This window comes from Gekko japonicus, unplaced genomic scaffold, assembly GCF_001447785.1.
Source record: "Gekko japonicus isolate JY-2015 unplaced genomic scaffold, Gekko_japonicus_V1.1 scaffold160, whole genome shotgun sequence".
Taxonomy (NCBI): Eukaryota; Metazoa; Chordata; class Lepidosauria; order Squamata; family Gekkonidae; genus Gekko; species Gekko japonicus.
The window spans coordinates 938218-965336 of NW_015165239.1; the positions used below are offsets into that span (position 1 = coordinate 938218).

General features: G+C 42.3%; 1 protein-coding gene across 1 annotated transcript in view; it reads left to right on the forward strand.

The window, feature by feature from the left end:
• Positions 1–27119, forward strand: part of CACNA2D3 (calcium channel, voltage-dependent, alpha 2/delta subunit 3) — an 855054-nt gene that overhangs the window by 759871 nt on the left and 68064 nt on the right. Inside the window, exons 28-31 of the mRNA XM_015410013.1 lie at positions 15611–15672; positions 16142–16186; positions 22394–22456; positions 26549–26619. Coding sequence (XP_015265499.1) covers positions 15611–15672; positions 16142–16186; positions 22394–22456; positions 26549–26619 — 241 coding nt within the window. The remainder of the gene's footprint in view (positions 1–15610; positions 15673–16141; positions 16187–22393; positions 22457–26548; positions 26620–27119) is intronic.

The window sequence follows — 27119 nt, forward strand, 5'->3', positions numbered from 1 at the left end:
CATTCCAAAAAGGCACATAAAACCCTATGTAGTCTTCCTAAAAAGGTTGTAAAATACAGCGTATAAACATTAAAAGGGACTTGAGTAAAAGAGCACTATATGTTCTGTTTCTTCAAAGCAAACTGATCCTCTGCCACCACCCCTATGAAATGCATGCAGTGGCGGAAACAGCATTTTCTGCTGTTTCTTTCATCACAAATAAGTATCATGTAGGACATTTATTTTATCATGATACAGTAGGTTTGTAGCCTCACTTACATTTCTGATAGATTATAGATAAACAGTCCTTTGCAAGTTAGTGATGCAGCAATATGATCATGCTCAAGAATACAACCCTTAGGAAATTACCAATAAACATGGTCCTGTGATTTCCAAAACAATATTCCCACTTATATAGAAGATATTCTGCCAGAATAAAAGCAAGCAGGAGCGGGTTCAATTATTCTGCTGGATCTTTAATTTCCTACATAATCTGTTCCTCCATCCAAACTGACACTAGTAGAAACAAAGCAGATGCTTGATTTTTCTCATCGTTAGAGAAATTAATTCCATGATTTCAATTGTCTTTCAAAGTCTTGTATTCCACACCACAATTCATTAACAAAATCTGTATGGAATCTTTTGTTGGGGCTACACTGTAATTCTTTCATTATGCATTCAGATTCCCTATCATGTGGTAAACAGGTCATTTCGTAGAAAAAGAGGTGCAGGAGCTCATTAGCATAACTCGTTAGCATAACTTATTTGCATATGCCACACCCCCTGACATCACCGGAAGTGTGTCAGAAGGCAACACCCACCGCTCAGGCTCCACCCCAAAAATCTCCAGGTATTTCCCAACTCAGAGCTGGCGAGCCTACCTGATGGCACACGTGGGGGGAAACAAACAAACCACCCATGTCAGGTAAAGAGGAGGGATACCAGGATACCAGGTCAATATATTTTTATTCTCCTTGGCATTGATGGCTGAGGTGCTTTTAGTGTTCCTTTTCTGTTTGACTGGCAGCCTTCCTCTCTGTTATAGCTGACTGTGGGTTTTATATCACTGCCATTTAGTGTTACTCTTGACAGCCACAACAAGGTCACTTTCAGAGAGGAAAAGCAGGTTTTAAATAAATAATGTCGACAAGTCTGGATCCAGAACAACGAAATCACACCCGCTAATCTTTGCCTAAACAAAACCCAATGATCTACACTTGTGGTCTTCAACCTAGGGGTTGGGTGGCAGACAGAGCCACTTGCCCCCCCCCAAGCCATTTGGAAGTCCCCACACATGTATGGACATGTGCCTTAAACAATCAGATGGCTATATGGGGCAAAAAAAATGCATATTCTGGTGACATTTGAGATAACAATGAGGTGACGCAAGGAATGTAATGTGCAATGTTACTGAACAGCTGAGCACAATGTGAAATATGATGATATTGAGTACATTATGATACATGAGGATATTCATAATGAGTGCAAAAGGACGTGAAGCCTGATTGGAGGATAAACATTTTGCAGTCGCTCCAGAGGCACACAAGGAAATACTGGACAACTAAGATGGGCAGTTCACAGGAGAACACATCTTGCTCTGCTGTAATCAGGCACTGAAGGGCATATCTGTATGGCTGATATTTGACATACCAGGGGTGTTGTGGGTAACAGATATTCTGGGCTGCAGGGAAACCAGGAATCAATAAGCAACATGTGGTGTGTTCTGAAGTAGACAATGGACAGTCAGGGCTGTTGGATTCAAAAAAGGTAAGCTGGGAGCATGGCAGCAAGCCACACAGCATGGGAAATAGTACAGGATGCAGTGCTGAAACAGACAAACAAAAAGTCTTGGATTCCAGTATGAATGAGCAGGCAGCACCTGATGTGAAGCACATGAGGAGAGCTACTGCACTGAAAACATTGGTCCTACATTATAAAGAAGAAAGGCAGGCACACAGCACTACAGAAACACACATGCCCAACTGGCTAAAAAAGGGTACATGGGAGCAATAACTGACTGAGGTTTATGAATAGGGGATTGTTGATCATATTTGCATTCCACCCTTTCTCTATTGTATCCTCACAATGTCCCTGTGAGGTAGGTTAGGCTGAGAGACAGTGCCCAGTCCAAGGACAAAGAAAAGCTGAAGGCACCAGTGTTCCCTCTAAACTGAGTTAGTGTGAGCTAGCTCACAGTTTTTTAGCCTCCAGCTCACACATTTTTGTCTTAGCTCAGGAAGGATAGCTCCAGAGCAAACTAATTTGTGCAGAGGCCAAATCACTTGCTCACAATTTTAATGCCAGTGGCTCACAAAGAAAAATTTTTACTCACAAGGCTCCAGAGCTTAGAGGGAGCATTGGAAGGCACTCTAGAAAAGGATAGCAGAGAATATTACACTGGGGAGGGCAATGATACTATGACCAAGGTCATGTTTGGACATGCAGGGAAGTCTGGTGTCACCAGCTGAGACCTAATCTAGAACAGTTAAAGGCTCTGACTCTTTGTCCTAACATGGAGCATAAGATGGACCACATTGGTTTCATAAAACAGGAGTCCCAGTTGCACCTTAAAGACTAACAGCATTTATTCTAACCTCATCTCTCCTGAGCCAGAGCTCATTCATCAGTGGCCTGGGCTGATGAAAATGTCGGCTGGAATAAATGTTGCTGTCCTGTGTGAAGTGCCAATGAGTTCTTGCTTTACTCCACTGATGACCTGGTTGGGATTACCAACGCTGGTTCAGGAGTTCAGAGGGAAGGAGCAGAGTGGGAAGTGAAGCCAGGTGTGGGCGGTGCTTGCAGGGGCGACATAAACTGGGCCAGGGGGGGCAAGCAGCATTCCTACCTTGAAGTAGGCATACTGAAGGAACTTGTAGGGCTCCTGGCACTGGAATTCCTCGAGCACCTCCTGACTGGGCTGGGACTGGTAGAAAGCCGGCAGCCCATGCTTGCAGTGCTTGAAGCACTGCGCTCTGCTCAGCAGGTCCCCAAAGTAGCAGAGCTCTGGGAAGCCCTGGAAGTGGTCGGGCGTCAGATGCCTCTGCTCGTCAGCGCTGACCACTGCTGCCCCTCCCTCCTCCTCCTCTTCCATGTGGACGGAGCTGCCGCCGGCAGTCCCACATCCTCCCTGGCTTGGAGCACCACAGGACACCATGTCGCCAAAAGGAAGGGGGGAGTTCAGAGGTTTGGAACTCAAAAGCAGGGCGAGGCAGTGATGGGCGAGGTCCTCAGAGGCACGCCTTCCTACAGAAACTTAGGTCCCTGGAGCGGCCGTGGGGAGCCATGGTGGAACATCCAGGCAAGGAAGAGCTTGCTGGCACTCTGGGGACCTAAGTTTCTGTAGGAAGGCGCGCCTCTGAGGAGCTCACTCTTCACTGCCTCGCCCCTGCTTTTGAGTTCCAAACCTCTGAACTCCCCCTTCCTTTTGGCGACATGGTGTCCTGTGGTGCTCCAAGCCAGGGAGGATGTGGGACTGCCGGCGGCAGCTCCGTCCACATGGAAGAGGAGGAGGAAAAGGCATAGAATTATGACTGTAATGAAAAAAAGAGCACAGAAAAAGAAGAAAAGAATCAAATATTATAACTAGAGTGACATAAGATGTTTTGGTCTATATGTAACTGACTAAAATGAGTTATAGCTGAAATTGATTTAATAACACAATAGTGAAGATTATGAATTTACGTTATGTTTTCTTTTAGAGTAATATAGGGAACTCTGGTCTAGGTGTAACTGATTCAAATGAACTTTAGCTGAAACTGAACTGGATCTTACACAAGAGTCTAACATGAAGTTAGAATGGAAACTGGTAATACCTTTACTTACATATATATAAAAGATCAACCACGTGCCTATATAGATAGTTTAAAGACTCAAATAGAGTAGAGATTTTGCCGAATATTTTGAAATTGAGGAAAAAGAATATAAAAAACAATTGAAATTTAAGAAATCTGAGGCCTGGAAAAGAGGTTGAGAAAGTCTGCTCTAGGCCATAACAACCAAAACCAAAACAAACAAACAAAATTCTGGATCACAATTGCAAAAGGATTAAACACACAGCTCCCTGTACCCTATCATATTCCAGCCACTCTCTGGGAAGATTTTTTTGCCTCTATTTTCAGTAATGGAAACAGAAATACCCAGGAAGGTAGGCCGATATTGCCATTGGGTGCAAAGGAATGACCCCTAGTAAGTGAGATTAGGACTTTAATTAAACAGCAAGTGAGATTAGAACTTTAATTAAACAACCAAAAATGGGAAAGCACCTGGGCCTGATTTAATACCAGCAGAATTATTCAAAATTGACCCAGACTGGTCAGATTTTGGCTGCTTTTTTCACTGGCATAGTACAATAATTGTTCCGATTTATAAAAAGGGGGACCCGATGGACCCAATGAATTATTGTCCGGTAAACTTGCTATCCACTATAGGAAAACTTTATGCTGCAATATTTCTTGAAAAGTAGGAATCTTGGGTTGAAGAAAATAACATTTTGGGAAATGAACAGCCTGGTTTTAGAAAAGGAGCAAGTACCATCGACAATTGCCATACCCTCCAGTTCTTGGTTGATAAGGCATGTTGACAACTGCCTTCATGGACCTAAAGTCAGCATTTGATACAATCTCTAGATCCCGGCTATGGGAAAAGCTGAAGAAATATAGTATTGAACCACATCTCCTTTACTTAATTCAACAGCTCTACAACCATCCCTCTGCCTGGGTTAGATGCGGGGAGTTAGGACAGCTATCAGAGCCTTTCATCCTAGACAAAGGAGTCAAGCATGGATGTTTACTCATGCCCCTGTTGTTCAATTTATATATAAATTACCTCAGACCCTCTATCCTGAAGGAAGCATGTCATCTTCCACATTTATCCAAACACGAAGTCCCAATTCTTCTATATACTGATGATGCAGTGATAATGTCTAGATTAATAGTGGGCCTCTGCAAGCTGATAAAATTTTTTGAGCTTGACTGTTATCATGAGGGCTTGTCCATCAATGTGGTGAAATACAAGGTCATAGTATTCACCAAAAGGAGAAAGGGGGAAATTTTCAAATGGGACATAGCAGGCAATCCTATGGAACAGATCAATCAATTTAAATATCTGGGAATCCACTTTGAAGCATCTCTTACATGGAAAATACACTTGGATCTAGCAAGGAACACAGCCTTGAGAGTAGGGAGGACAATTGTAAAATACTTCTACTCATTGGGAGGTGAATTTGTCCCCTCAACCTTAAAGGTATTTAATGCTAAGGTTCTAAACTAGGGTTGCCAAGCCTTCTTACCTTGGCGATGGGGGAGCCTTGCCAGGCTCCGGGAGCTTCTCGGCGGTGCGTGTGCGCATGAAGCGCACACGTGCCGCCAGCACGTCACAGGAAGTGACATGCTATGTCGCTCACGTTGAGGGCATGGCCCAGATTGTCGGAGGGAAAACCACAGAGCTTTCCCTCCGACGATCTGGGCCACGCCCCCAACATGAGCGACGTGGCTGCATCACCTCCGGTGACACAGCCACGCTGCGCTTCGGGGGCAGAGTTCCCCCTGGGGGCCAATCCCGCAGTGGCGGAACTCGGGCCTCCAAAGTGGGGGTTTCCCCGCCCCCCTGCCCCCACTTGGCAGCCCTATTCAAAAACAATTTCTGTATGGTACAGAAATTTGGATGCAGGCTGCTTCTGAAAAAATGGATTCCATCCAGTATGACTTTTTCTGACACTTATTGACTACTCCTAGATGTGTCTCGGGCATAGCACTGAAAGCAGAACTAGGTGAATTATTAATGGAAGCCAGGACTTGGATTAAAGCATTTCTCTTTAAAGTAAAAGTTTGAAAATCTGAGGGAGGCTCTACTCTACTTGGGCTTATCCAGGCAGATAAACATTACAGCCAATGGGATCAGCTATTGGAAAAGAAAATGAAATGCCTAGGAATAACAAATGATATGATTAAGAATACAGAAACTAAAAACATTGTAATACAAATTAAAAATGTGTAAGGAAGTTGGATGTCACGTCTATTAGGGCATACAGGTTATGTTCAACACTCTGTATGGGAATTGCCATTCTGAAGCAACTGCTGAAATATTTTTATCAATTGACAGTCCCAAAACTAAGAAGAGCTTTTACTTTGGCAAGACTGAACATTCTTCCCTCAGCAGTTTTGGAGGGCAGATATAATAGAGTATCATAACTCTAATAGAACATGCAGATGCTCATATGATACAATCAAAACCATCAAACATATGATTATTTATTGATTTATTTATTCAAATTTATACCCCATCCTCACAGCCCAAGGCCGGCTCAGGAGTGCTCTATATTCAATGAGTTGAGAGCTAATTTAGTCAACCCTTTACTTAAAGATATGGAATTGCTAAATGTGTGAGCACAGGTGCCATGGCTATCGGATACAAATGATAATGTCACACTCTGAGTGGCAAAATGCATAGGTGCAATAATCAAATACAGGAGAAATAATACTGAGTAAGATTCTTTTTTTAAAAAAATTGGTTCTAATTTCTGTTTAAGGTGATAGCCATAGGAGCAGTACTAGATAGATAAATATAGTCTCATTTCTATACTAATGATTCTTAAATTGTGAATCATATGACCCATGAAGTATGAGTATTTCTGTCTGACTCCTGCTATGCACTACATCAGGGATTCCAAAAGTTGTGTTTGCATTCCAGACTTTGACTCAATTTGGAATTTTGTTCCAGATCCGATGGTCATGCAGTTTAGAGAACATACATAAAATGTCATACACATTTCCTCTTCCTGCATACAGATTTCCTGTTCCTTTTTGTGGTTTGCATTACTATAATACTGAATCCAGATGCCAGAACTGGGGAAACTATGGTGATAGATGAAGATGGGTAGCCATGTTAGTCTGTACGTAGCAGTAGAAAAGAGTCCAGTAGCACCTTAAAGACTAACACAATTTGTGGTAGGGTATGAGCTTTTGTGAGTCACTGCTCACTTCTTCAGGTATCTTCAGGTATCTGAAGAAGTAAGCAGTGGCCCCTGCCACACGGGGCGGAAAGGGACGGGCTGAAGTGTGGCTTCTGAAAGCCGCACCAAAAGAAACACGCCGCGGCGGGATCACATTGATCCCCTGAGCTGCGGTGCATTCCCTCCCCGGCACGATCAGATGATGGGGGAAGCGACGGGGAGGAACGGGAGACTGCCAAACTGCGCATGTCTGAGCATGCGCAGTTCAGGCAGGAGCCGGGGATGTGCCGGCAGAAAGACGGGCCGGCGATCCCACGGCTGGCGTTGATGCGGCCATCATGTAGGTGGTTCATTTTTGATGCATTTTTTCCGGGGGAAGGGCCAGATCAGGGACGGGTGCACAACGCTGCCCAGATGTTGCAGTGGGATCGCGCCTGTTTGCTCCGGCTCCAATCCGGCCCACTCCCGGCCCAAAACCCCTCGTGTGGACAGGGCCAGTGACTCACAAAAGCTTGTACCCTACCACAAGTTTTGTTAGTCTTTAAGGTGCTACTGGACTTTTTTCTACTTGGAAAACTGGTTATTGCTAACAAGAAATTCCCTGTTTGAAACTGTGGTTTAAAGTGGGTTTGCAAACTGTGGTTTGGGGAAAATCCTAGTTAATGCTAACCAGCACATTATAGTTCTTTCCACATTGATTGATTGATTGACTGAATTTATAAACATATACCATATACAACATATACCAACACATCCATAAATAAAACAATGTAACAATTACAATAAAAGCAATTAAAAACAATTCAGGGCAACAATTGGGTCCCAAAGAAGCTCATGGGAATTGAAAAACAAAGAAACAAACAAATGACATGAAGTTCAGCTGTTCCAGGGGAAGAAGGAAGTTTCAGTTGAGCTGAACCAAGCCATATGGGGGGGTTGCTTTCTCCCCTCCCTCTGAATTAGGATGAAAGGTAGAATTAGCCTGAAAAGTGCTGTCAGCTGGAGCTGTATCCAGGCATGGCAGAAGGATTTGTGCCTTGCTGCATCCTGCCATCCATCCAGTGGTCTGCTGGAAGCAAGAGCTAATGGAACTATTACCATGCCTCCCCCCCACACACACACATTTCCAAGTGGCTGAAGGATCATAACAGTCAGCTGACCACATGGATGGATTCTGGACATGACAGGCTCCCCACACAGTCCTTCCACGTGGAATATTTTTAGGCCAAGTGGTAAGTAGCTGACTCTAGCTTCATCTTATATGTTGACACAATAAATACAAAACAATCAAGTTGCTAAGGAAGAATAGTAAAGCACTAGAAAATGTAGCTTCTTTCTTTGAAGCTTGTATTTCAGTTCCTGGAATTCCTTATAGCGCATAACGTATTACTCTAAAGCTATTCTTGGATCCTGACTTTAAACCTCTTGCTCAGGAAAATGAATGGTTATAGTCTTTTAATTTTCCTTTGGTAAGCCTGGGCAAGGCATGTTGGACTAAAAGCAAAACTAGCCTCAATTACGGTGCATCAGGTTAACTTAATCTTGCCTATTTATGCTACACTTCTGAAACTTGCGAAGAAAATAAAGATAGGTAGAACTGGCTAAGAAGAAATAAAAAATATTGTAGTGTAGAACTGGTATTAAATCAAAAACCTTTTTTAAAATATATCACAAAACAAGATGATGTAAGCTCAAATCTTATCTATATCTACTACAATGAAAGACATTCTCTTAGAAAAATAACAGTTGATCCTTTACATAGTGGGCTACAACTGTCAATTTCATTCAGCCATACTCAAAGAATTGTTGTCATCTTTATTTCCTCCTAATTTTAGTTCTAGTAGGGAAAAAGCTATTCGGTATCTACTAAAGGCTACTAATCCTAATATTACAGCTTTACTGGCCAAGTTTCTTGCTGAAGCAGTCAAAGTTAGATCTATTTTCATAAAGGAATGATTCATATTGTTTATTATGTTCCTAAATATCCATACTGTGTTATTGTATATCTATGTATCTTACTGCTATGCCATTAAAGGTATTTGACTTTGACTTTAGTGGGCTACAACAAACTCAGGAAAAGTATTGCAAAAGATCAGTTTGGAGAGCCTGGGCCATTTAGCAGAATAGCAGGAGTCAAGAGGCTTCTTAAAAAGTCACTCAGTGAACAGCCAGGAAGAAAAGCAAAGTGAGCTGTGGAATAGTAATTGGTAGGGATACATATTCATATACTAACTAATCAAAAACCAAACCAAAAATGCCCCTTTTAGTCATATAATTGCGATAACTAAGCCAAATTGAACAAAAACCCAAGAAAAAAATATTCTGCTCTAATTTAAAGTTCAGAAATGTCACAGGTAGGGAAAGGAAAGAGACTGAGTCAGCAGGGATCCAACTCACAAGGACATTTGTCCAGCTGATAGAGGTACATAGGTTTTGTCATTGAAGAGGACTGCACAATAGGTCTCTCGTTCCAAAGTATTTAGATTATATACTTGGCTCACTGGCTGAAAAGGGATTTGATTCCCTATCAACAGTTGTTCCTTGTACTTGCTATTCCATTCTGTCTGGTGTCGCACCACCTATACACAGGTCCAGGGCTTTTTCCATAGAAAAAGGCCAGCAGGAACTCATTAGCATAATAGGCCACACCCAACAGCAGAAACTCATTTGCATAATAAGCCACACCCCTGACAGCACAGCTCATTTGCATATTAAGCCACACCCCATGCTTTCCCTTGGCTTGCTGGGCAGCTGCAGGGAGCCCGGGCAAGCCCCCCCCCCTTGAAGGGAAGGGAAGACAGTTTAAACTGCCTTCCCTTAGCTTCCCCGGGTGCCCCACGGCTGTGGGGAGCCTAAGCAAGCCAGTCCTTGAGGGGGAGGGAAGGTACGGGGAGGCATTTTAATGCCTCCCCAATCCTTCCAGGCTCCCCACTGGCCCGCCCACCTTGGAGTCACTGGGGGGGGGGTTCACTCTCCAGGCCTTCCCTCTGTAGTCATGTATGCACAGAGGATTTGGCTGTAGGCGTGGGCGTGGCCAACACGGAAGCCAGCCGGAACTCTGTTCCTGTGTGTTCCTGCCCCAAAATAGCCCTGCACAACTCAAATGTTTTTGCTTGTATAACTGGCAAACAGGCAGCACTTCAGACAAATATATGTGTTCTCTGCCTGGTGACGGGCAGTGCTACCACCAGAGCAGAAAGCCTGAGGAAAACATTTTGCTGTCATTTCCTAAAGGAATGCTAGAGGCTCATGCTGCCATCCCCTACCTCCCCCGCTGTCACCACAGATGCCAAACAGCACCTGCAGTCTTCTCTTGAAACTTCAGAGCTGTGAAGTAAGGCATGGCAGGAGGAAGGATTTAGTTCCCCATACCCAGGGGTCATTTCCTGCAGGAGCGCACAGGAGCGGAGCTCTGGCAGTAAAGAGCCCAGGGGGTGGGCACATGCAACAAGCCCCACCCCCTGCTCCCAGCAGCCCCGGGCCACGAGGAGCAAGAAGCAGCCAGGTAAGTTGCAGTGGGTGTTGCCTTCTGACACACTTCCGGTGATGTCGGGGTGTGACATAGGCAAATAAGTTATGCTAATGAGTTATGCTAATGAGCTCCTGCACCTCTTTTTCTACAAAATGACCCCTGCCCACACCCATGTGCTCCCTTTGGTTAAATAGGAGAAGGAAATGAAAACAAACACAAATCATACAAATCATTAGCAATTGCCTGTATATTCATTAACTGACATTGGCCCCGTTCACACGAGGCGTTTTGGGCCGGGAGTGGGCCAGATCGGAGACGGAGCAAACGGGCGCGACCCCACGCCAACATCTGGCTGGCGTTGCGCTCCCGTCTCCGATCCGGCCCTTCCCCCGATGCGACGCGTCAAAAGTGAACCACCTACCGAGGTGGTTCATCCGGATGACGCGCCGGAAGCCGGGCCGTCGGATCGCCGGCGCGTCTTTGCGCCGGCGCATCCCCGGCTCCTAGCCGAACTGCACAAGCTCCGACATGCACAGTTCGGCAGGCTCCCTGTCAGGGCCGTGTTTTCTCCCCGGCGTCAGATCGTGCCGGGGAGAAAAGGCGCCGCGGCCAGGGGATCCGTAAGATCCCGCCGTGGCGTCTCAACTTTGGCGCGGCTTTTAAAAGCCGCGCTTTTAGAGGCTTTCCCCCTGCCGTGTGGCAGGGGCCATTGTTAGTTCAAAGTGTTACAAAATCCCATTTCTGGCCTCAGAAAGTTGACACCTAGATGTTGTTTTAATATTGTCTTGGATATAGCCAGAAATATAGGGGAACAGTTGCTAGGTCTGACACCACCCCCTCAAAAAGGACAGAAAATGTTCTGTGCACAAAAAGAAAGCTGGTCTGGTCTCCCAGCTAAAGATGCCAAAAACAGAGTTTAGAGACTTTCAATGCACTTTTGAATTGGATTTTGCCAGTTCACACAGAGAAAATCCAGTTGGAATCACAGCCCTAGACTAGAATAGCCTTGGAGAAGAGCAGGAAAACAAACAAGTAACATAATTCTATGGCCTTGGGTAGATTAGAAACCATCTAGCAGATATCAATAGATACTGCATGTTGAGGCTCAGGTGCAGAAATATCTGATTATGGCAAGAATGTCCACCTTCACAGAAGTGAAGATATAGTTCAAAGATGGAGTGTATTGGTATGAGAGCCAAGAGGTATTAATATGAATGAGAAACCTGTAATCACTATTTTAAATAGACTTTAAGACAAGAAGAAGTTTAAATTAACTTTACTTGTCACCATCATATATCAGCCAAGATTGATACACAGATGAAAAGTAGCAAGAATGAACTAACAGGTTTTTTTTTACATATTTTAAGAAGAATTTCAAGTTAAAGATAGCCTCGGATGGTCTTTGAGGTTAAAAGAGAATGAGTTATTCAAGAACCTGCACCCTTATCAAGTGGAACAGTTAACTATTGCTAGGAAATGATGTTAAAATCCTATAAATCTGGGAAATTGAATTGATCAAAAGCTTTTTCTCAGGAGGGTCTCCTTACCTGTGACTTGGTTATTTTTGGGGTAAAAAACATTTATGGACTCCTGTAATTGCTCTCCTTTATTTATGTAACAATGATGGATGGTATAATTTTAGGTTGATTTAGTCATAGTTAGGAATGCAATAGTTACTGTCATGGACTCACAAATGTAAGGTGCTTTGAAGCTCATCAGGGGTTCCTGGGACTCTGGAAAAAACTCATTTTCCCAGAGAAGACCATAAAATGCACATAAGTGTCAGCAAAAGCAGATATGTTTTCATATGGAAAATAACCATTTGCTCTATCTGCCAGGAAGGGTACGATGAATAGCTGTTAAAACATAAGCTAGGTATGTGAGACATGCATTCTTTAATGCCTGGGAGATAGAGGTCCATGACCTCATGAGGGAGCAGATTCCCTAGATTGGGTAAGGAATTACCAGCGGAAAGGGTTCAAAGGATTGAACAACCAGTTAATAGTGCTCAGATGCCAAGGATCCGGTTACACTGCACTAAGTAGGTAAATGGCGAGAATCAGTGTTTGCTCCACAAGCATCTGCAGAGGGAGATGATGAGTAAACAATCTATATCATTAAGGTTAGCTTAGAGATATGATTTTCCTGTTCTTTTCTTCAATCTGCTGTAGCTAGTAGGCATGATAGTCATTTCCCCTTGTCTTGTGTTCTGTTTTGTTGAACTGTAACAATTAAGTCCTGTTTAAGAGGGCAGACTGTTTCAAAGAACTCCCCTCCCACTTAACCCTCACTCACATATGCAAGAACACATAGGAGAAGGCCTGAAATAGCAAAAATTCTGACCTTCGTACATGCTCAGAGACAGCCTTTACTAGTGTTGTCCAAACCACTGGTGAATCTGGTAGTTTGGGGTGCAGGCACTGAGGAAGATGCTTACATGCATGCACCCAATAAAACCTATGAATGCGAGCAGCTGAATTGATCAAGAGTTCTCTTCTCAGAAGGGGCTCCTTGTCTATGACCTGCTGATTTTTGGGATAACTTTTATAGACTCAAGTAATTGCTCTCCTTTAACTATAAAGATGGTATAATCTCCTATCGATTTTGTCAATGTTAAGAATGCTGAACAGTTATATTTTAATATAAGTTTAAAATGGGAGCAAAAATTCTCTAGAAGTTACTTGTATACTATACCCATAACAAACCTGAAACATTACCAGGGGTGTTAAATGGTCTGATATAGGAAAGCTGACGACACACCTAGGGCTTCTTAAGTGTGTGATATGGATCGGGCCTGACCTGAGTAATTCAGAATATGCTTTTAAAGCCTGAACCATGAAATTTAATTTAGGTTGGACAGTTTTGTAATAATAATAATAAGTCATTCCTTTGAATGTTCAGTTTGAAATTTTAATATTTTATAGTAAAAAAGGTAAAGGTTCCCTTGCTCGAAAGCCAGTCGAATCCGACTCTAAGGTTGCAGTGCTCATCTCCTTTTCAAAGCCGAAGAGCCAGCGCTGTATGAAGACGTTTCCGTGGTCATGTGGCCGGCATGACTAAACACCAAGACGCACGGAACGCTGTTACCTTCCCACCGAAGTGGTACCTATTTATCTACTTGCAATTTCTTGCTTTTGAACTGCTAAGTTGGCAGGAGCTGGAACTAGAGACTGGAGCTCACTCCGTCATGCGGCACACTCGGGTCTCTGCTGAACTACCGACCTTCCACAGCCTGCAGTTCAGCGTCTTAACCACTTGAGCCACCGCAGCTCCTTTTATTGTAAAAGTAGTATTTAAGACCATGCATCCATGAACTGAGCTTTTTGACCTGTTTTGTTCCACCTCCTGCTGCTACATGGTGTACCTCACCCCAATACTTACATTGTAATTCTACATAGAGTTACTTCAGTCTAGGCCCACTGAAGCCATTGACCTTAGGATGGAATAACTCTGAATAGTATAGCACTGTAAGGAGTCTATCCTATAGAGCAGGGGTTCCCACTGTTGTGCCCGTGGGCACCATGGCACCAGACACCACCTTTTCTGATGCTCACCAAGTGTTTTTAGAAACTGGGAGGGGCCAGGTGAGGCTTTTACCCAGCTAAGTTTCTGATTGGTCACTGGAGATTTGACTGGCTGTACAGATTTTAAAAAGCATTGCTTGGTAGCAACTGCCACCACAGCACAAGGATCTTTACTGTGTGATTGAAGGCAACCTGGAGCAATCATTTTGTGGCTGGCTCCACCTCCTGTGGCAGCCATTTTGCAGCTGTATGTACCACAGTGTGTAAGAATTCCAAAGCTGCACACAGGCTCAAAAAGGTTGGGGACCCCTGCTGTAGAGATTTAGGAGAGGAGGAGATTGGATTTATACCCTGCCCTTCACTACCCAAGGGAGTCTCAGAACGGCTTACAAACTCCTTTCCCTTCCCCTCATCTCCCCATAACAGACACCCTGTGAGGTATGTGGGGCTGAGAGAACTCTGAAAGAAACTGCTCTTTTTCAAGAACACCCATGCCGGAATTATGGCTTGCCCAAGATCATCCAGCCAGGTGCATGTGGAGGAGTGGGGAATCAAACCCATACATTTAACCACTACACCAAACTGGCTTTAGGAGGTTGTATATGACCAAATTATTTAGACAAGCTTTTACTAGTCTATGAGAATTTTCTTATTTGAAATAGCTGGCTGGATGATGCATGTAACAATAAAGGAGTTCATTTGTCTGATTGTTTTCCTATGTTTTTAGATACGTAAACCACTTTGAGTCTTGCTTTAAAGGAGAAAAGCATGATAAAATACTTTGAATGTAATAACCCTGTGTCTAATAACTGATGACCCATGTATACCTTCTGTGCTGTCTTCAACCAAATGTAAATTTGGTCTTCAACCAAATGTAAATTCAGTGGGGGGTTTTCTGGGGGAGTGCGCTGGAACAGAGTTCCGGAATCTCTTTGACAAAATTCTTTTAAAAATGTTTAAAAGTTGATTTCTCGATATACAGATTGAAAACTTCATTTCCTTTCTGAGAGTTCCAGCACCTCTTTTTCCAGAAAAAAGCCCTGTGTAAATTTATATCAGTGCTTCAATTTAATTGAATTATAGTACAATCCTAAACAGAGTTATAGCAAAGGATATAAATCAGTTTAGAATTGCACTGTTAGTATTACAGCTATGAGTGACTCTAAAGCTTAACTGGGAGCAAACAGACCATTGTAATTATTTCTTTTGAATAAATAAGCTTAGGCAGGGGTGCAATGATAATTGTATTTACTTAGAAATAAATTCTGGAGTCAGACACGACTCAATGGCTAACAACAACAACAAATTCAGTTGAAAGCAATGGCTTTTAATTTCACATAAATGCATTCAGAATTAGTTATCTATTCACACAATTTATACCCTGCCTTTCTGCCCTAACACATTAAAAACATATATAATAAAAATGACCTTAAAAATGTTAAAACCAAAAAATCACATCAGTAAAACAATTAAAAACCAAAGCTATAACATCAATACAAAAATATAAAAACAATTAAAACAAGCAATTTGAGAAAAATTTATTCCTAGAATTTTAATATGCTGTTCATGTTCTTTCTCAAATGTTAATCCTCTTTCCTCACCTTTCTCTTAGTTTTAGAACATGGTGAACATGAAATGACAACATGACAGGAGATTTTTAAAAAGTTTCTTTGTAACTTTCATCAGCTGTAGGTATCCAGATGAAACTTGAGTTTTTCCAGAGAAAATTTTGGACTGCCAGTAGACAGGTATGCTTCAATTTACTATTTAAAAGCCCAGTGTCACTAGCTAACCTTATAGTATGAAAATGATGGGAGGGCAAATATACTTGCTTCATTTTTCTAGCAATCCACTGAGTTTTCAATGAGCCTACAGACTCTCCACAAAACAACCGATTTACCCACCATCCATGTGCGACTGGCCTATCTCATCAGCAGTAAATTGCCATTGGAAAACTGCTTTTCATTGGTATGGTTATTAATGCATTCGCATGGCAGGATGGAACAGAAGTCTTCATCACTAACACATATAGACATTATGGATAGTTAGTGTGTTTCTGAAACAGTTATCACACCATCCTCCTGGACCCTGCTACTAAAGAGAAATCAAACATTACTTGCCTCATTCAGTTTATCAATACTTTTAAAGAAAACTGTATGTTTATGAACTTCAACTTTAACATCAGTGTTTACACTGAGATCATATATTCTCTTCTAGTGTACATCTCTAGATGGTCGATGTTCTATAAGCTGCGATGACGAGGTAAATATTTCTGTAACTACTTCCTTTAACATTTTATGCTTATGATACCAGTATTTCTAAGTAAACAACAAATTAGAGGGTACAGATTTTATGTGAGGGCTATATTCAGAACAGAACTACCCAAATTCTATTCTGTACCATGTCAGGCTACAAGTGGGGTATCATTTATTTGAATGCTTTCAGTAGTGGGGGGGGGGGATCCTGAATGTAGAAAATGGCATGTGATTGGGGTTACCAGGTCTGGGTTGAAAAATACGTGGAGACTGGGGGTGGATCCAGGAGAGGGTGGGGTTTGGGGAGGGGGGCTCAGAATGGTACAATTCCATAGAGTCCACCATTCAAAGCAGCCATTTTCTCTAGGGGAACTGATCTCTGTCAGCTGGAGATCGGTTGTAAAAGCAGGAGATCTCCAGGCCCTACCTGGAGGGTGGCAACCCTACATGATGTGATTGATAAAATTCAGCCTGGTGTTTTCCTTGCCATGTTATTTATTTTTCATGTATAAGATTTTTAGAAAATTTTATGGGGCAGCATTCACATGTATAACTCTTTTCCTTGAAATTGAAATAGTACTGGCCAAGAAAAGTTTAACCTCTTGACTGTGTTGAATTTATAACTTGGCCTTTAGTTTAGAACTAAATATATTTTCAATCAGAAATATTTTCATCATTGCCTCCTTTTGCTAAAGCTCCTGTTCTCGGGGGGGGGGGGGGGAAAAATGTTCTCACATTCTGAATTGTAAAAGCCTGTGTACTGGGTTTTATTTTGTGCTGTTGACATTGCACTGTTTTATTCCAGTGCTATTGCTTATATGGAATGCATCAGTGTATTATGTTAATAGATCTTTTTTTTCTCTATGAAGTGAAAAGGCAACTATTGAAAATAAGTTATGTGATTTTGTTAATGTCATATAGTTCCCATCATGGTTTGCCACCACAGGTAGAAGTAAGTCAGCCTGCTGTGAATTTTATGGATAAGCTTTATCTTGGATTCCTTCCAACATTTCTCATATGCTCTTTTCAATGAGATCACATTTATACCAATCTAGCTACCTCAGTGAGCCTTGTGTAGCCTGAGGCAACTAGGATGGAGTTATGGAGCTATCACTTTTTAATCAAAACACCACAAAGTCATCAATCCAGGATCAGTAGAGATTATTTCTTTCATTTTTGATTGGCAGTTCCACATTTGTTTTCCATGGAAGGTCTGTTCCATTGCCAGATGTCCCACCCACACCACCATTTCATCCCCCCCCCCCCCCCCCCAAACTCTGCCTATGGTTAAAAAAAATTAGTATAAACAGCAATGTATTGCTGCAGTCAAATAAAACTTAAAATACTTAAAATTGAAATGTATTTTTTGTTGTTATGCAAGTTAGGTGGTCGGCACCAGGGCATAGAGTAGTGGATCAATCTGGTGCTGTCCTGTAATTTTCAGATTTTAAAAAATCACTCAGGGACACACAGCACATTCATTTTCTTCTTTTAAATTTGTGTAACAGTGATACATTGCTGCAGTGAAATAACATAACAGTTTAGAGAATCTTTTTGTTATGGCACAAATCAACTAAAAATGCACCAGGTGGGAAAAGGTGGAAGGTGGCATTGCTTTGGGTGGTTTTCTTGCTGACACTATCCCAGTATCATAACAGTGCATGCACACAAAAACGGAAAAGGAAATAAAGGCATTGAGTTGGGGGTATATGTGATGAAAATATTGCCACACAGACATAAGGAGAAGGTGGGCAGTACTACCTGGGGTATGGAATATTCAAACCTGAAGTGCACTGTTGAAACTTGAGACGCACCTTGACAACAAACTGAAGGCACAAAAACATTGCCTTGTGAAAAATATTTCTAGGCACTATAATATTTTGGGGCAGTATAATATTTCTCGGAAGTGTAATACATAGATAGGGAGGAAAGTTATAGGTGTTGTACAAGACCTTGCGGCAGTGGAACTGCACTAAGTCCATTTGTGTTTTCACTTGCGTGTTGCTGGATTCAAGCCATATTCCCAACTGCATTTTTATCCCTGGGTAAGTAATTTTAGTAATGTAATTACAGGGCTCTTTTTGTAGAAAAAGCCCAGCAGGAACTCATTAGCATAATAGGCCACACCCAACAGCAGGAACTCATTAGCCTATTGGGCCACACCCCTGACAGCACAGCTCATTAGCACATTAGGCTGCACCCCCATGTTACCAGACGTGTGCTCATCCAGCCACACCCACCTTTTGCTTGTTATTCTGTTGACCTTGTTTGTTGTCAAAACCCAGGGGTTTTTTTGTAGCAGGAACTCCTTTGCATGTTAGGCCACACACCCCTAATGAGTTTATGATGTTGGGGGTGGCCTATTATGCCAACTCGGGAGCCAGCCGGAACTCCGTTCCTGTGCGTTCCTGCCCAAAAATAGCCCTGAATGTACATACCAGAGAGCATATGCAAATGTGCCAATAAAAGCATATTAGCATACAAAACCCTTCAGAAGATATCATATGCAAGGCCCAGGGTAACGCCCAACTTTGCAGAAAATGTGAAAAGTGGAGTTACATAGAATTTAAAACATTTTAGAACATCAAGATCTTGTAAGCCTACCATGTGAGATCTTAGCAGCCTTATTGCATTGCCTAGACAACTAAAACAACTTTGCTGAGACCCTGAGCAAGAAAGGAAAAAATCAGGGCCTAGCAGGGTCATGGTGGATTCCCCCCTCCTTTCACACAAATCTTCACAGGTTTAACAATAACCAACTTCACATGAAGCTGCCTTATGCTGAATATACCATTGGTCTGTCAAGGTCCATATTGTGTACTCAGAATGGCAGCAGCACTCCAGTATCTCAGGTGGAGGTCTTTCATATCACCTACATCCTGATCCTTTTAACTGGAAATGTGAGGGATTGAACTTGGGTCCCTCTGCGTGCCAAACAGATGCTGTATCACTTGTCATCTCTTAATATTTATATGGTTCATTTTTTATTTTATAAAGAGATGACTTAGCTCCACACTTTTTATTTTTTCATGTTAGAGGGTTTTTTAAAAAAAATAAATTTTATTGGTTTTATAGTCTAATTCCTACTTCCTAAGGGTAAAGGGTAAGGGGAACGTACTATTTATAACTGAAAACAAGATTTGACATTGAGTTACAGATTCATAAATCACTCCTGCATTAACATGATATATAAAAAAGTATGGAAACAGTGAGATCAAACTTCTGTCTCATGAAGATTAATTACGCTAAAGTCAAAAGTTTGTAATCCAAAGTATTACGGTAAAATCAAAAATTTGTAATCCAGAGTAAATCTTTTATTTCTTGAGTTTTTTCTCCTTCACTCTTGATGCTTTGGGTGCTGCTACTCCTTTCTCAGACTCTGAAGTCGAACTGCTGGAGTCACTCAAGGCATTATCCATTTCTTCCTCGCTGGGTTTCTCTCCTTCCTCCAAATTTAAATCATCATCTTCATCTGGACCCACTTGTCATTTCAAAATGTTTTTGGCCTTTTGAACAGAGAATTTTGATTTTCTTATTGTTATATTTGAACATGAGTCCTTCTGGGAAGCTCCATCTGTAGATTATTGATTTATTTTGCAAGAAAAGAATTAAGTCGTTACATTGACGTCTTCGTTTCCGGATCTCAAATGGAATGTCTTTTAAAATTTTAATTTCTTCCTCGTTAACTTTTAATCTTTTTACCGATGTAGCTTTTAAAACATTGTCTCTCATTGTTGTCTTAGAGAATTTAACATAGATTTCGCCCGGTAGTTTGTTTTTTTCTTATAAAGTCAGGATATGTTCAATATGCCAAGTCCATATCGTTCTGGAGATTCTCTTGTTTTAAATCTGAAATTGGCACAATCGCTCCACTTAATGTTGTTTTTAAATCTTCTCCCTGCTGTTCAGGAACTCCTTGAAAATGTAGAACATGCATAGATTTTTCCAGTTGAAATAGAAGTAGTTGATTTTTATTGGTGTTTCCTTTTTAACTTCTTCCAGCTCTTGCTTAGTCTGTAGTTCTTGTTTCAACTTTCTCTATCCTTTTGTCTGTCTTGTTGGCTCTTTTTTTTCCATGTGGGCAAGTTGCTTTTGAACAGAATTCAGTTTGGTGTTGATAGTTGACATCTGCTCCAGCAGAGGATGCAATGCTGCAGCCAGCATATTGGGGAAGTCTGCAGCTGCTTCCTGTTTCTGGGTGGGAGTCCTTGGTACAGTACTTCCTGGGGGAAGTTTCTTCTCCGCCACCATTCTCCTCCCTCTTTCAGACATGTTTACAAAGAAGAAAAGTTTTATTTTTAAAGTAAATTTTCTCTGAATTCGGCGCTTCTTGGCTTAAAATGCAGCTTTCAAGCTCAGCAGAAGTCTCGTATGGTTCGTTTCGTTTGTTATTTTCTATAGCACTTAGAAACTGCTCCGTTTCGAGGGGCGGTGGAACTCGGACTCTTCCCCACCCACCGCTCCTTCCCTCAATGATCTGGCAGACAGACTTCTTCGCTTATATAGAGGTCTGATTAACTCACTGTTTAGGTGTATTCGATTGTTGCAAGAGGCTTATTTTCACTTATTTTCTTGTCCGCTTGTCTGGCGGTCGGCTTTGAGTGCCCTACTGGCTCCGGGGCATCAGGACCTCTCAGGGACAGGCAAGCCTTGATTCCTTGGCCGTCGTCTTGGGAGAGGCTTATCCCGGCTCCCTAGGCTGGGGGTCTCCTACAGAGACCCCGGGGTGTCTGGAACCACCCACAACCCCCCCTGATCGCCTCGGCTTGGGACGTCTCCATCAGACATTCGATGAGCCATGTCCAAGAGCAAGCCGCCATAAACCAGAACTCCCATGTTAGAGTTTTTGAAGTCAATGAAGTTAGATTAAAACGTTCTATCATCACACTGCCACCTTGCACCTCTAGCAAATGCACACACAAAAAATACACATTCCTTCTATTCTCTAGGAATTTCCTGTTGAAAAGTGGACCGTGTCTAGCACACATATCTCCATGGTCTGCTCCTTACCATGGGTGTTACAACTGACATAGGCTTCCCTTTATCATTTAGGGTTGCCAGGTCCTTCTTAGTCCCCGGTGGGGGACTTTGGGGTGCATTTCTGGAGGGGGAGGGGATGTCCCCAATGCAATGACATCACACAAAAGTGACATCATCACATTGGGGACTGGCACTCCCCCACGCCTGAATTCACCACTTGGTGTACAGGTACATGTTGCCCCCCCCCCCGGTTCATGACCAAACATTTAAAGTCCCTTTAAATGTTTTGGGGTGTGTGGTGGCTCAGTGGTTAAGATGCTGAACTGCAGACCGGAAGGTCGGTAGTGCAGCAGTTCAAGACCCGAGTGCCACGTGACAGAGTGAGCTCCTGTCTCTGGTCCCAGCTCCTGCCAACCTAGCAGTTCAAAAACAAGAAATTGCAAGTAGATAAATAGGTACAGCTTCGGAGGGAAGGTAACAGCGTTCCGTGTGCCTCCATGTTTAGTCATGCTGACCACATGACCACGGAAATGTCTTTGGACAGTGCTGGCTCTTCGGCTTGGAAACGGAGATGAGCACTGCCCCCTAGAGTCAGATTCGACTGGCTTTCGACCAAGGGAAACCTTTACTTTTAGCTTTAAATGCTTTGGGCAAGAAGTGGGGGGAGCACCTGAACTCCAAGTGGTGAGTTTGCCGCTTGGAGTTCAGGCGTGCGGCCAGCAGTTGCCCCTCTCCTTCCCCTCCTACAATATTTAAAGAGCCCTCCAGCTAATCGGAAGGAAGATGTGGCCTGCTGACCAGTTGGAGGGCATTTAAATCTTGTGGGAGGGGAGGGAGAGGCGTGGCTGCCGGTGGTCACTGTTGGGGGTGGGGCTTCCCCGCCAGCCAGCAGGCCGGCAGTGGACAGGAGCCTGCCATATTGGGGGACCCCCCACCTCTCTCCTGGGGACTGGTGGGGGAAGCTACGCCCCCAACAGCAGCCACCAGCAGCCATCTCTCTCCTCTCCCACATGGGTACTGGCAGATCTGCAGAAGGCAAACATAGAGCATTCCCTGTATAGGAGCTATCTATCATTGCCTACTTTACATAAAAACCCCCACAAGGCCAGAATACCGAATGTGATCATTGACTGCTACATGTGAATGAAGCATTTACTTATTTATATGACAATTTGGGTGAACTTCCTTCGTTACTGAAATCAATAATTTAAGTACTAATTTTGATATTTTACAGAACATTAACTGTTACCTCATTGATAATAATGGATTTATATTAGTCTCTGAAGACTATACTCAGGTAAGTGAAAATCTTCTTTCCCCTCTTTGACAACAGTGGCACAATATAGTTAAGGTTTCAGGACTTATCTTAATCAGGGAATAAATAGCACAAGAGTCAAAAATAAATTAAAACAGCCTCCTCATCCCGAAGTACATAGCTTGCCTTTCTGGGGGTCTGAAATAATTTCTGCCTCACAGTGGGGTGGGTCTGCTCTTAAGCTCATAAAAAATTTAATTTATGGAACCCCTTTCTGTAGACATGCCGGTCATTCTTCAGGAATTTTTAGCTGGGGGGGGGGAGGTTTTACATGGAGATTTCCCCCCAAGTTAGGAAGGTTATGTGTTTACATTTTGAAGTAAAACATTATTAGAGAACTTTAATCATATGAGCTACATAAGTATGGCAGTTAATAGAAAAGAGTTAGGTTTGCCTATAGCTTTCTGTAGGGTTTCAATTACCTAATGGATGTTTAAAAAGAATGTATGAAAGTAGAAAAGCTGCAGTTTGTTTTCAAAAACATGGATTGATAATGACCCTAATAGAGCAGTCATCACTTCTATCAAAGACATGAGATTACACTGGAAAAAACTTTTTAAACTGCATGGGTAAGTTTGGACTGAAATCATAACATTATAAGAGATTTAGAGCAGTGACCATGAGTCAACATTCCACCCAATGTTCTTTTTAAAAAGTATTTCAGTAGTAAAGGAAATCCATTTCTACAACAGTATTTTCAACTATGTAGGAAAACTCTGTACATGTCCTTCATGCTTCTGCCTTCTTCAACTAAAGTCATCACACAGAGGAAACAAGAGGATCACACACACACAAAGTCTGGGCTGTGATTTTGTAACAATGTATCCCCCAATGACCTTTGCAGTATGTTTACTTAAAACAAAGATTTCCAAAGGCAAACAAAGCTGAAATCCCTTTACAATCTCAATTAAATGACATCTGTTGTTAAATGCATGCTGTATCATACCAGAGAGACCGCAAAACACGTCTTTTTATTTAGAAAACTGAGATTGTCAGTGGCAGCTGGTACCCCTCCCAAAGTGGTGGTGTTCCAAAGATACCATAACTCTGCCCCCTCAAAGTCTCTGATACACTATGAGCCTCTCCTGATCGCACTTTCCCCACCCCCCATGCAACCTGTTTATTCACTCATTGGATGTTAATGCAGTGATAAGGGGCAAGAGGAAGAAAGCCAGTTTATTTATTATGCCCCTCCGTGTCATATTCCTAACAATTCTTGGATCATTTTCTCACCTATTTCCCAATATTATATTGTATAAGAAAAACTCATATTCTGCTGTTTGTTTTTCCATCTACGGATGTTTTAAAAACTCCTTTTTTGTGTGCATTCCAGAGAATTAGCAGGACTGAATATACATACTGAGCAGGTCAAATGAAATTCTGTAATCTGGATCCAGCTTGAGTAAAATGCTTTGAAGCCCCACTGACTTCAGCAGGAGAATTAAGCACATGCTTAATCCCCCCACTGAAATCCATGGGAATTTAAAAGTGCTTCAGTTGGACTAGACCATGCCTCAATTGTTTCACATTATTCAAAATATATATTTTCTATTGAAATGCTGGACTTCAGCTGCTGTGTTGTTTACCAATAAGATTTCCAGCCTTACTGTGTTAAGTAAGAACATTGTGAATTTGGTTACTGGACAAGATTAATGCCTGGGCTGGTTGTTTGGAATTGTTTGCTAACTGCCTATCTTGATATTCAGATTAACCCACTGAACCTCTGGGTATTCAAGCAGTCAAATGTCAACAATCTCCTTGGGTCTTGCACAATGTATAGAATGCCATTTGTTCTTTCAGCAGAGAAAGTCTTCCCTTTTAGGCTTGGACTGTAATTTGTTCACCAACAAACTCCCACATGCATATTTGAGGTCAAATCTATCACTTGCACTGGTGTTGGGGTTCCATTAACGCAAACCCCATGAATTCTATACACTGGAATTCTCCTTCCTACAAGATTTTTTTTGTAAAAATCTAGCATTGCTTCTTTTAAAAGCAGAAAGAATGTTTGCATGTAATTACTTTGCATTAGAAGAGTCTAGTAAAAATGTGTATATTTTCCGCTCCATGAAATTATACTTCACTGCAAAAAAAAGTCAGTCAAATAACTAATAATGACTCAAAACATAGATTCCTTTGCATAATTTATATAAATACGCCTACACTAGTAAAGAACTACATTTGGCAACAATTGGAAATATCTGTTCTCTGATCCTTATTCTGGTACCTTGCTGTCTGATTTCAGGTACCTGGGAAGTGGGAAGTAAACTAAAAACAAACAAGGACCCATGATGGGAATAAACAGCTGTTTATATTCTTGCTGCTGGGAAGTAGGAGGGGAAGCAAGGGGAGAGGCATTTAGCAGATATCTGCCTGCAGGGCAGATTAAACCACAAGAATTAACAGATGTACCCTCAAACGTGATTGTCCTGATCTGCAGTTCTGTACAGAGCATTTTTACTAATCATTGTGCCATCTCCTTGGCTTTGTACAGGCTTTTTAAATTCTGTATAAGGATGGGTCCAGTTTGATGAGCTGTTCTTTTCTCCGCAGTTGCCCCTGCTAAGGACAAGCAACTAGCTCGCAGGGGTCGTTTCGTAGAAAAAGAGCTAGGGGAACTCATTAGCATAACTCATTAGCATAACTCATTAGCATATGCCACACCCCCTGACATCACCAGAAGTGTGTCATAAGGCCACACACCCTGACATCACCGGAAGTGTGTCATAAGGCCACACACCCCACCCCCAACGGTCCCGGCCGCCGCCGCCAGCCTTGCAGCTCCACTGCCGAGCCCCATGAGGGGCCCGGCGGTGGACCTGCAAGGCCGGCGGGAGTGCAAGGAAGCCCCACGAAGGCCCTCTCTGGCCCCAGACAGGCAGGGATGGAGGCGAGACAGGGAGGAAGCAACTTACCCTCCCCCTTCTCCTGCCTCCTCCTGGCTGAATGAGGGCCGGAAGCGGGGCGGCCCCAAGCAGGGGGCGGGGCTTCGTCATGTGCCCCCCCGTACCTCACCCAGGGGAACTGCGATCCCCCGCGATCCCCCCCGAAATGATCTCTGCTTGCTCGTATCAGCTAGTACACAGGCAGGACTGCAAACAAAGGAGATTCTTACCTGTATGACTGTCTAGTACATTTTTATCCTGCCTTTTCCCCAAGGAACTCAGAGCAGCCTATATGGTTCTACTTTTCTCATTTACTCCCACGATAACCTTATGAAGCAGGTTAGGCTGAGATGAATGATCAGCCCGAGGTCACACAATGGATTTCATGGTATTGTGGGGATTTGAACCTGGATCTCCCAGATCCTAGCCTGACACGCTAATTTCACCATGTTAGTGTAATGGTTACAGTATACTGACTCAGAACATGTAATAATAAAAATACAAGAAAGTGGATAAAATTTAAAAAAGAATTAAATGAACTAGATAAAAAATAAAATGTTGATTTGTGCACTTAATGGGCCTTCTCAGGATTATGTGGAACTACTGTAAATGCCCCTTTTCATCTCTGGCTTCATTATTCTATGTATTTTTAATTCAGTAAACAAAGAAGAAATAAACTACTCCCCAGTCTGAAGCTTCGCTAATGGGATTTAAAAATGTATATGACTGATAAAAAATACAATTTTTGCTGCTTAAACAGGTCATTTGGGAATTATTAAAAAAACTCTTTATGGTTTGTTTAGGAAATCCTTTCAAACCCTGTTTATATCTTCATGGAGCAGCATTTTAATCATATGGGTTTACACTCAGATTAGAGTATTTTCTTTACAAGCTTTAGGGTTGAGTGTATTTAAAAAAAATTATTTCCAACATTAGATGTTATGCAACGAACCTCAGTCTATTGTGTGAACTCTCACATCTGCTCAAGGGATTATTCTGTAATCCCTATAACTTGTGCTGATGGTTAAGTCCTTTTCAATTTTTATGAAATAGAAGTATCCCTTAAAACTTGGTTATGTAGCTGTCAAAGTGACTCTGATCTTTTCCTACAATATGCCACTTTAAATTGTAGCCAATGCTGATTTGCATTTATCTACATTTCTTGACCTTTTAATACTTTCTCATGCAGACAGGAAGTTTCTTTGGTGAAGTTGAGGGTGCAGTGATGAACAAATTGCTAATAATGGGCTCCTTTAAAAGGTAAGAGGTATATAATCCACTTCCCCTTGCAAAACTTAGTTAAAAGCAACCAAGGGTATATCAAGCAAATTCAGAGTTTACTTTGCATATGTTTAGTGTGTCAATGATTTTATTAAGTTCAGTTTTATTCAAACTTTCCTACATTACTCAAAGCCTTGGCCAATAAAGTATTCTCAGGCTTTAAAGTTCAATGAGGCAAAATAATACAATTCCTGCTCCAATGGGTATTAATAGTGGAATTCATGTAGATTTACGTGAAGAGATTGCATTTTCAATTTATGAAGATGGAAGGGCTGTGCAGGTCACCAGATCTCTCTGCACATGAAGCAAGCTGCCCAGCTGGTGCAGATGTTTCTGCCACTAGTTTACTCATGTAAATCGTTGTTCATTCAGGTGGTCTGTTTATTTGTAATGTGAGAAGAGGGGGACTACAAGTGATCGCAACATATATGCTTATAGCAGATCTGTTTGTGAACCAGGCATTGATAAACTGGCTGTGG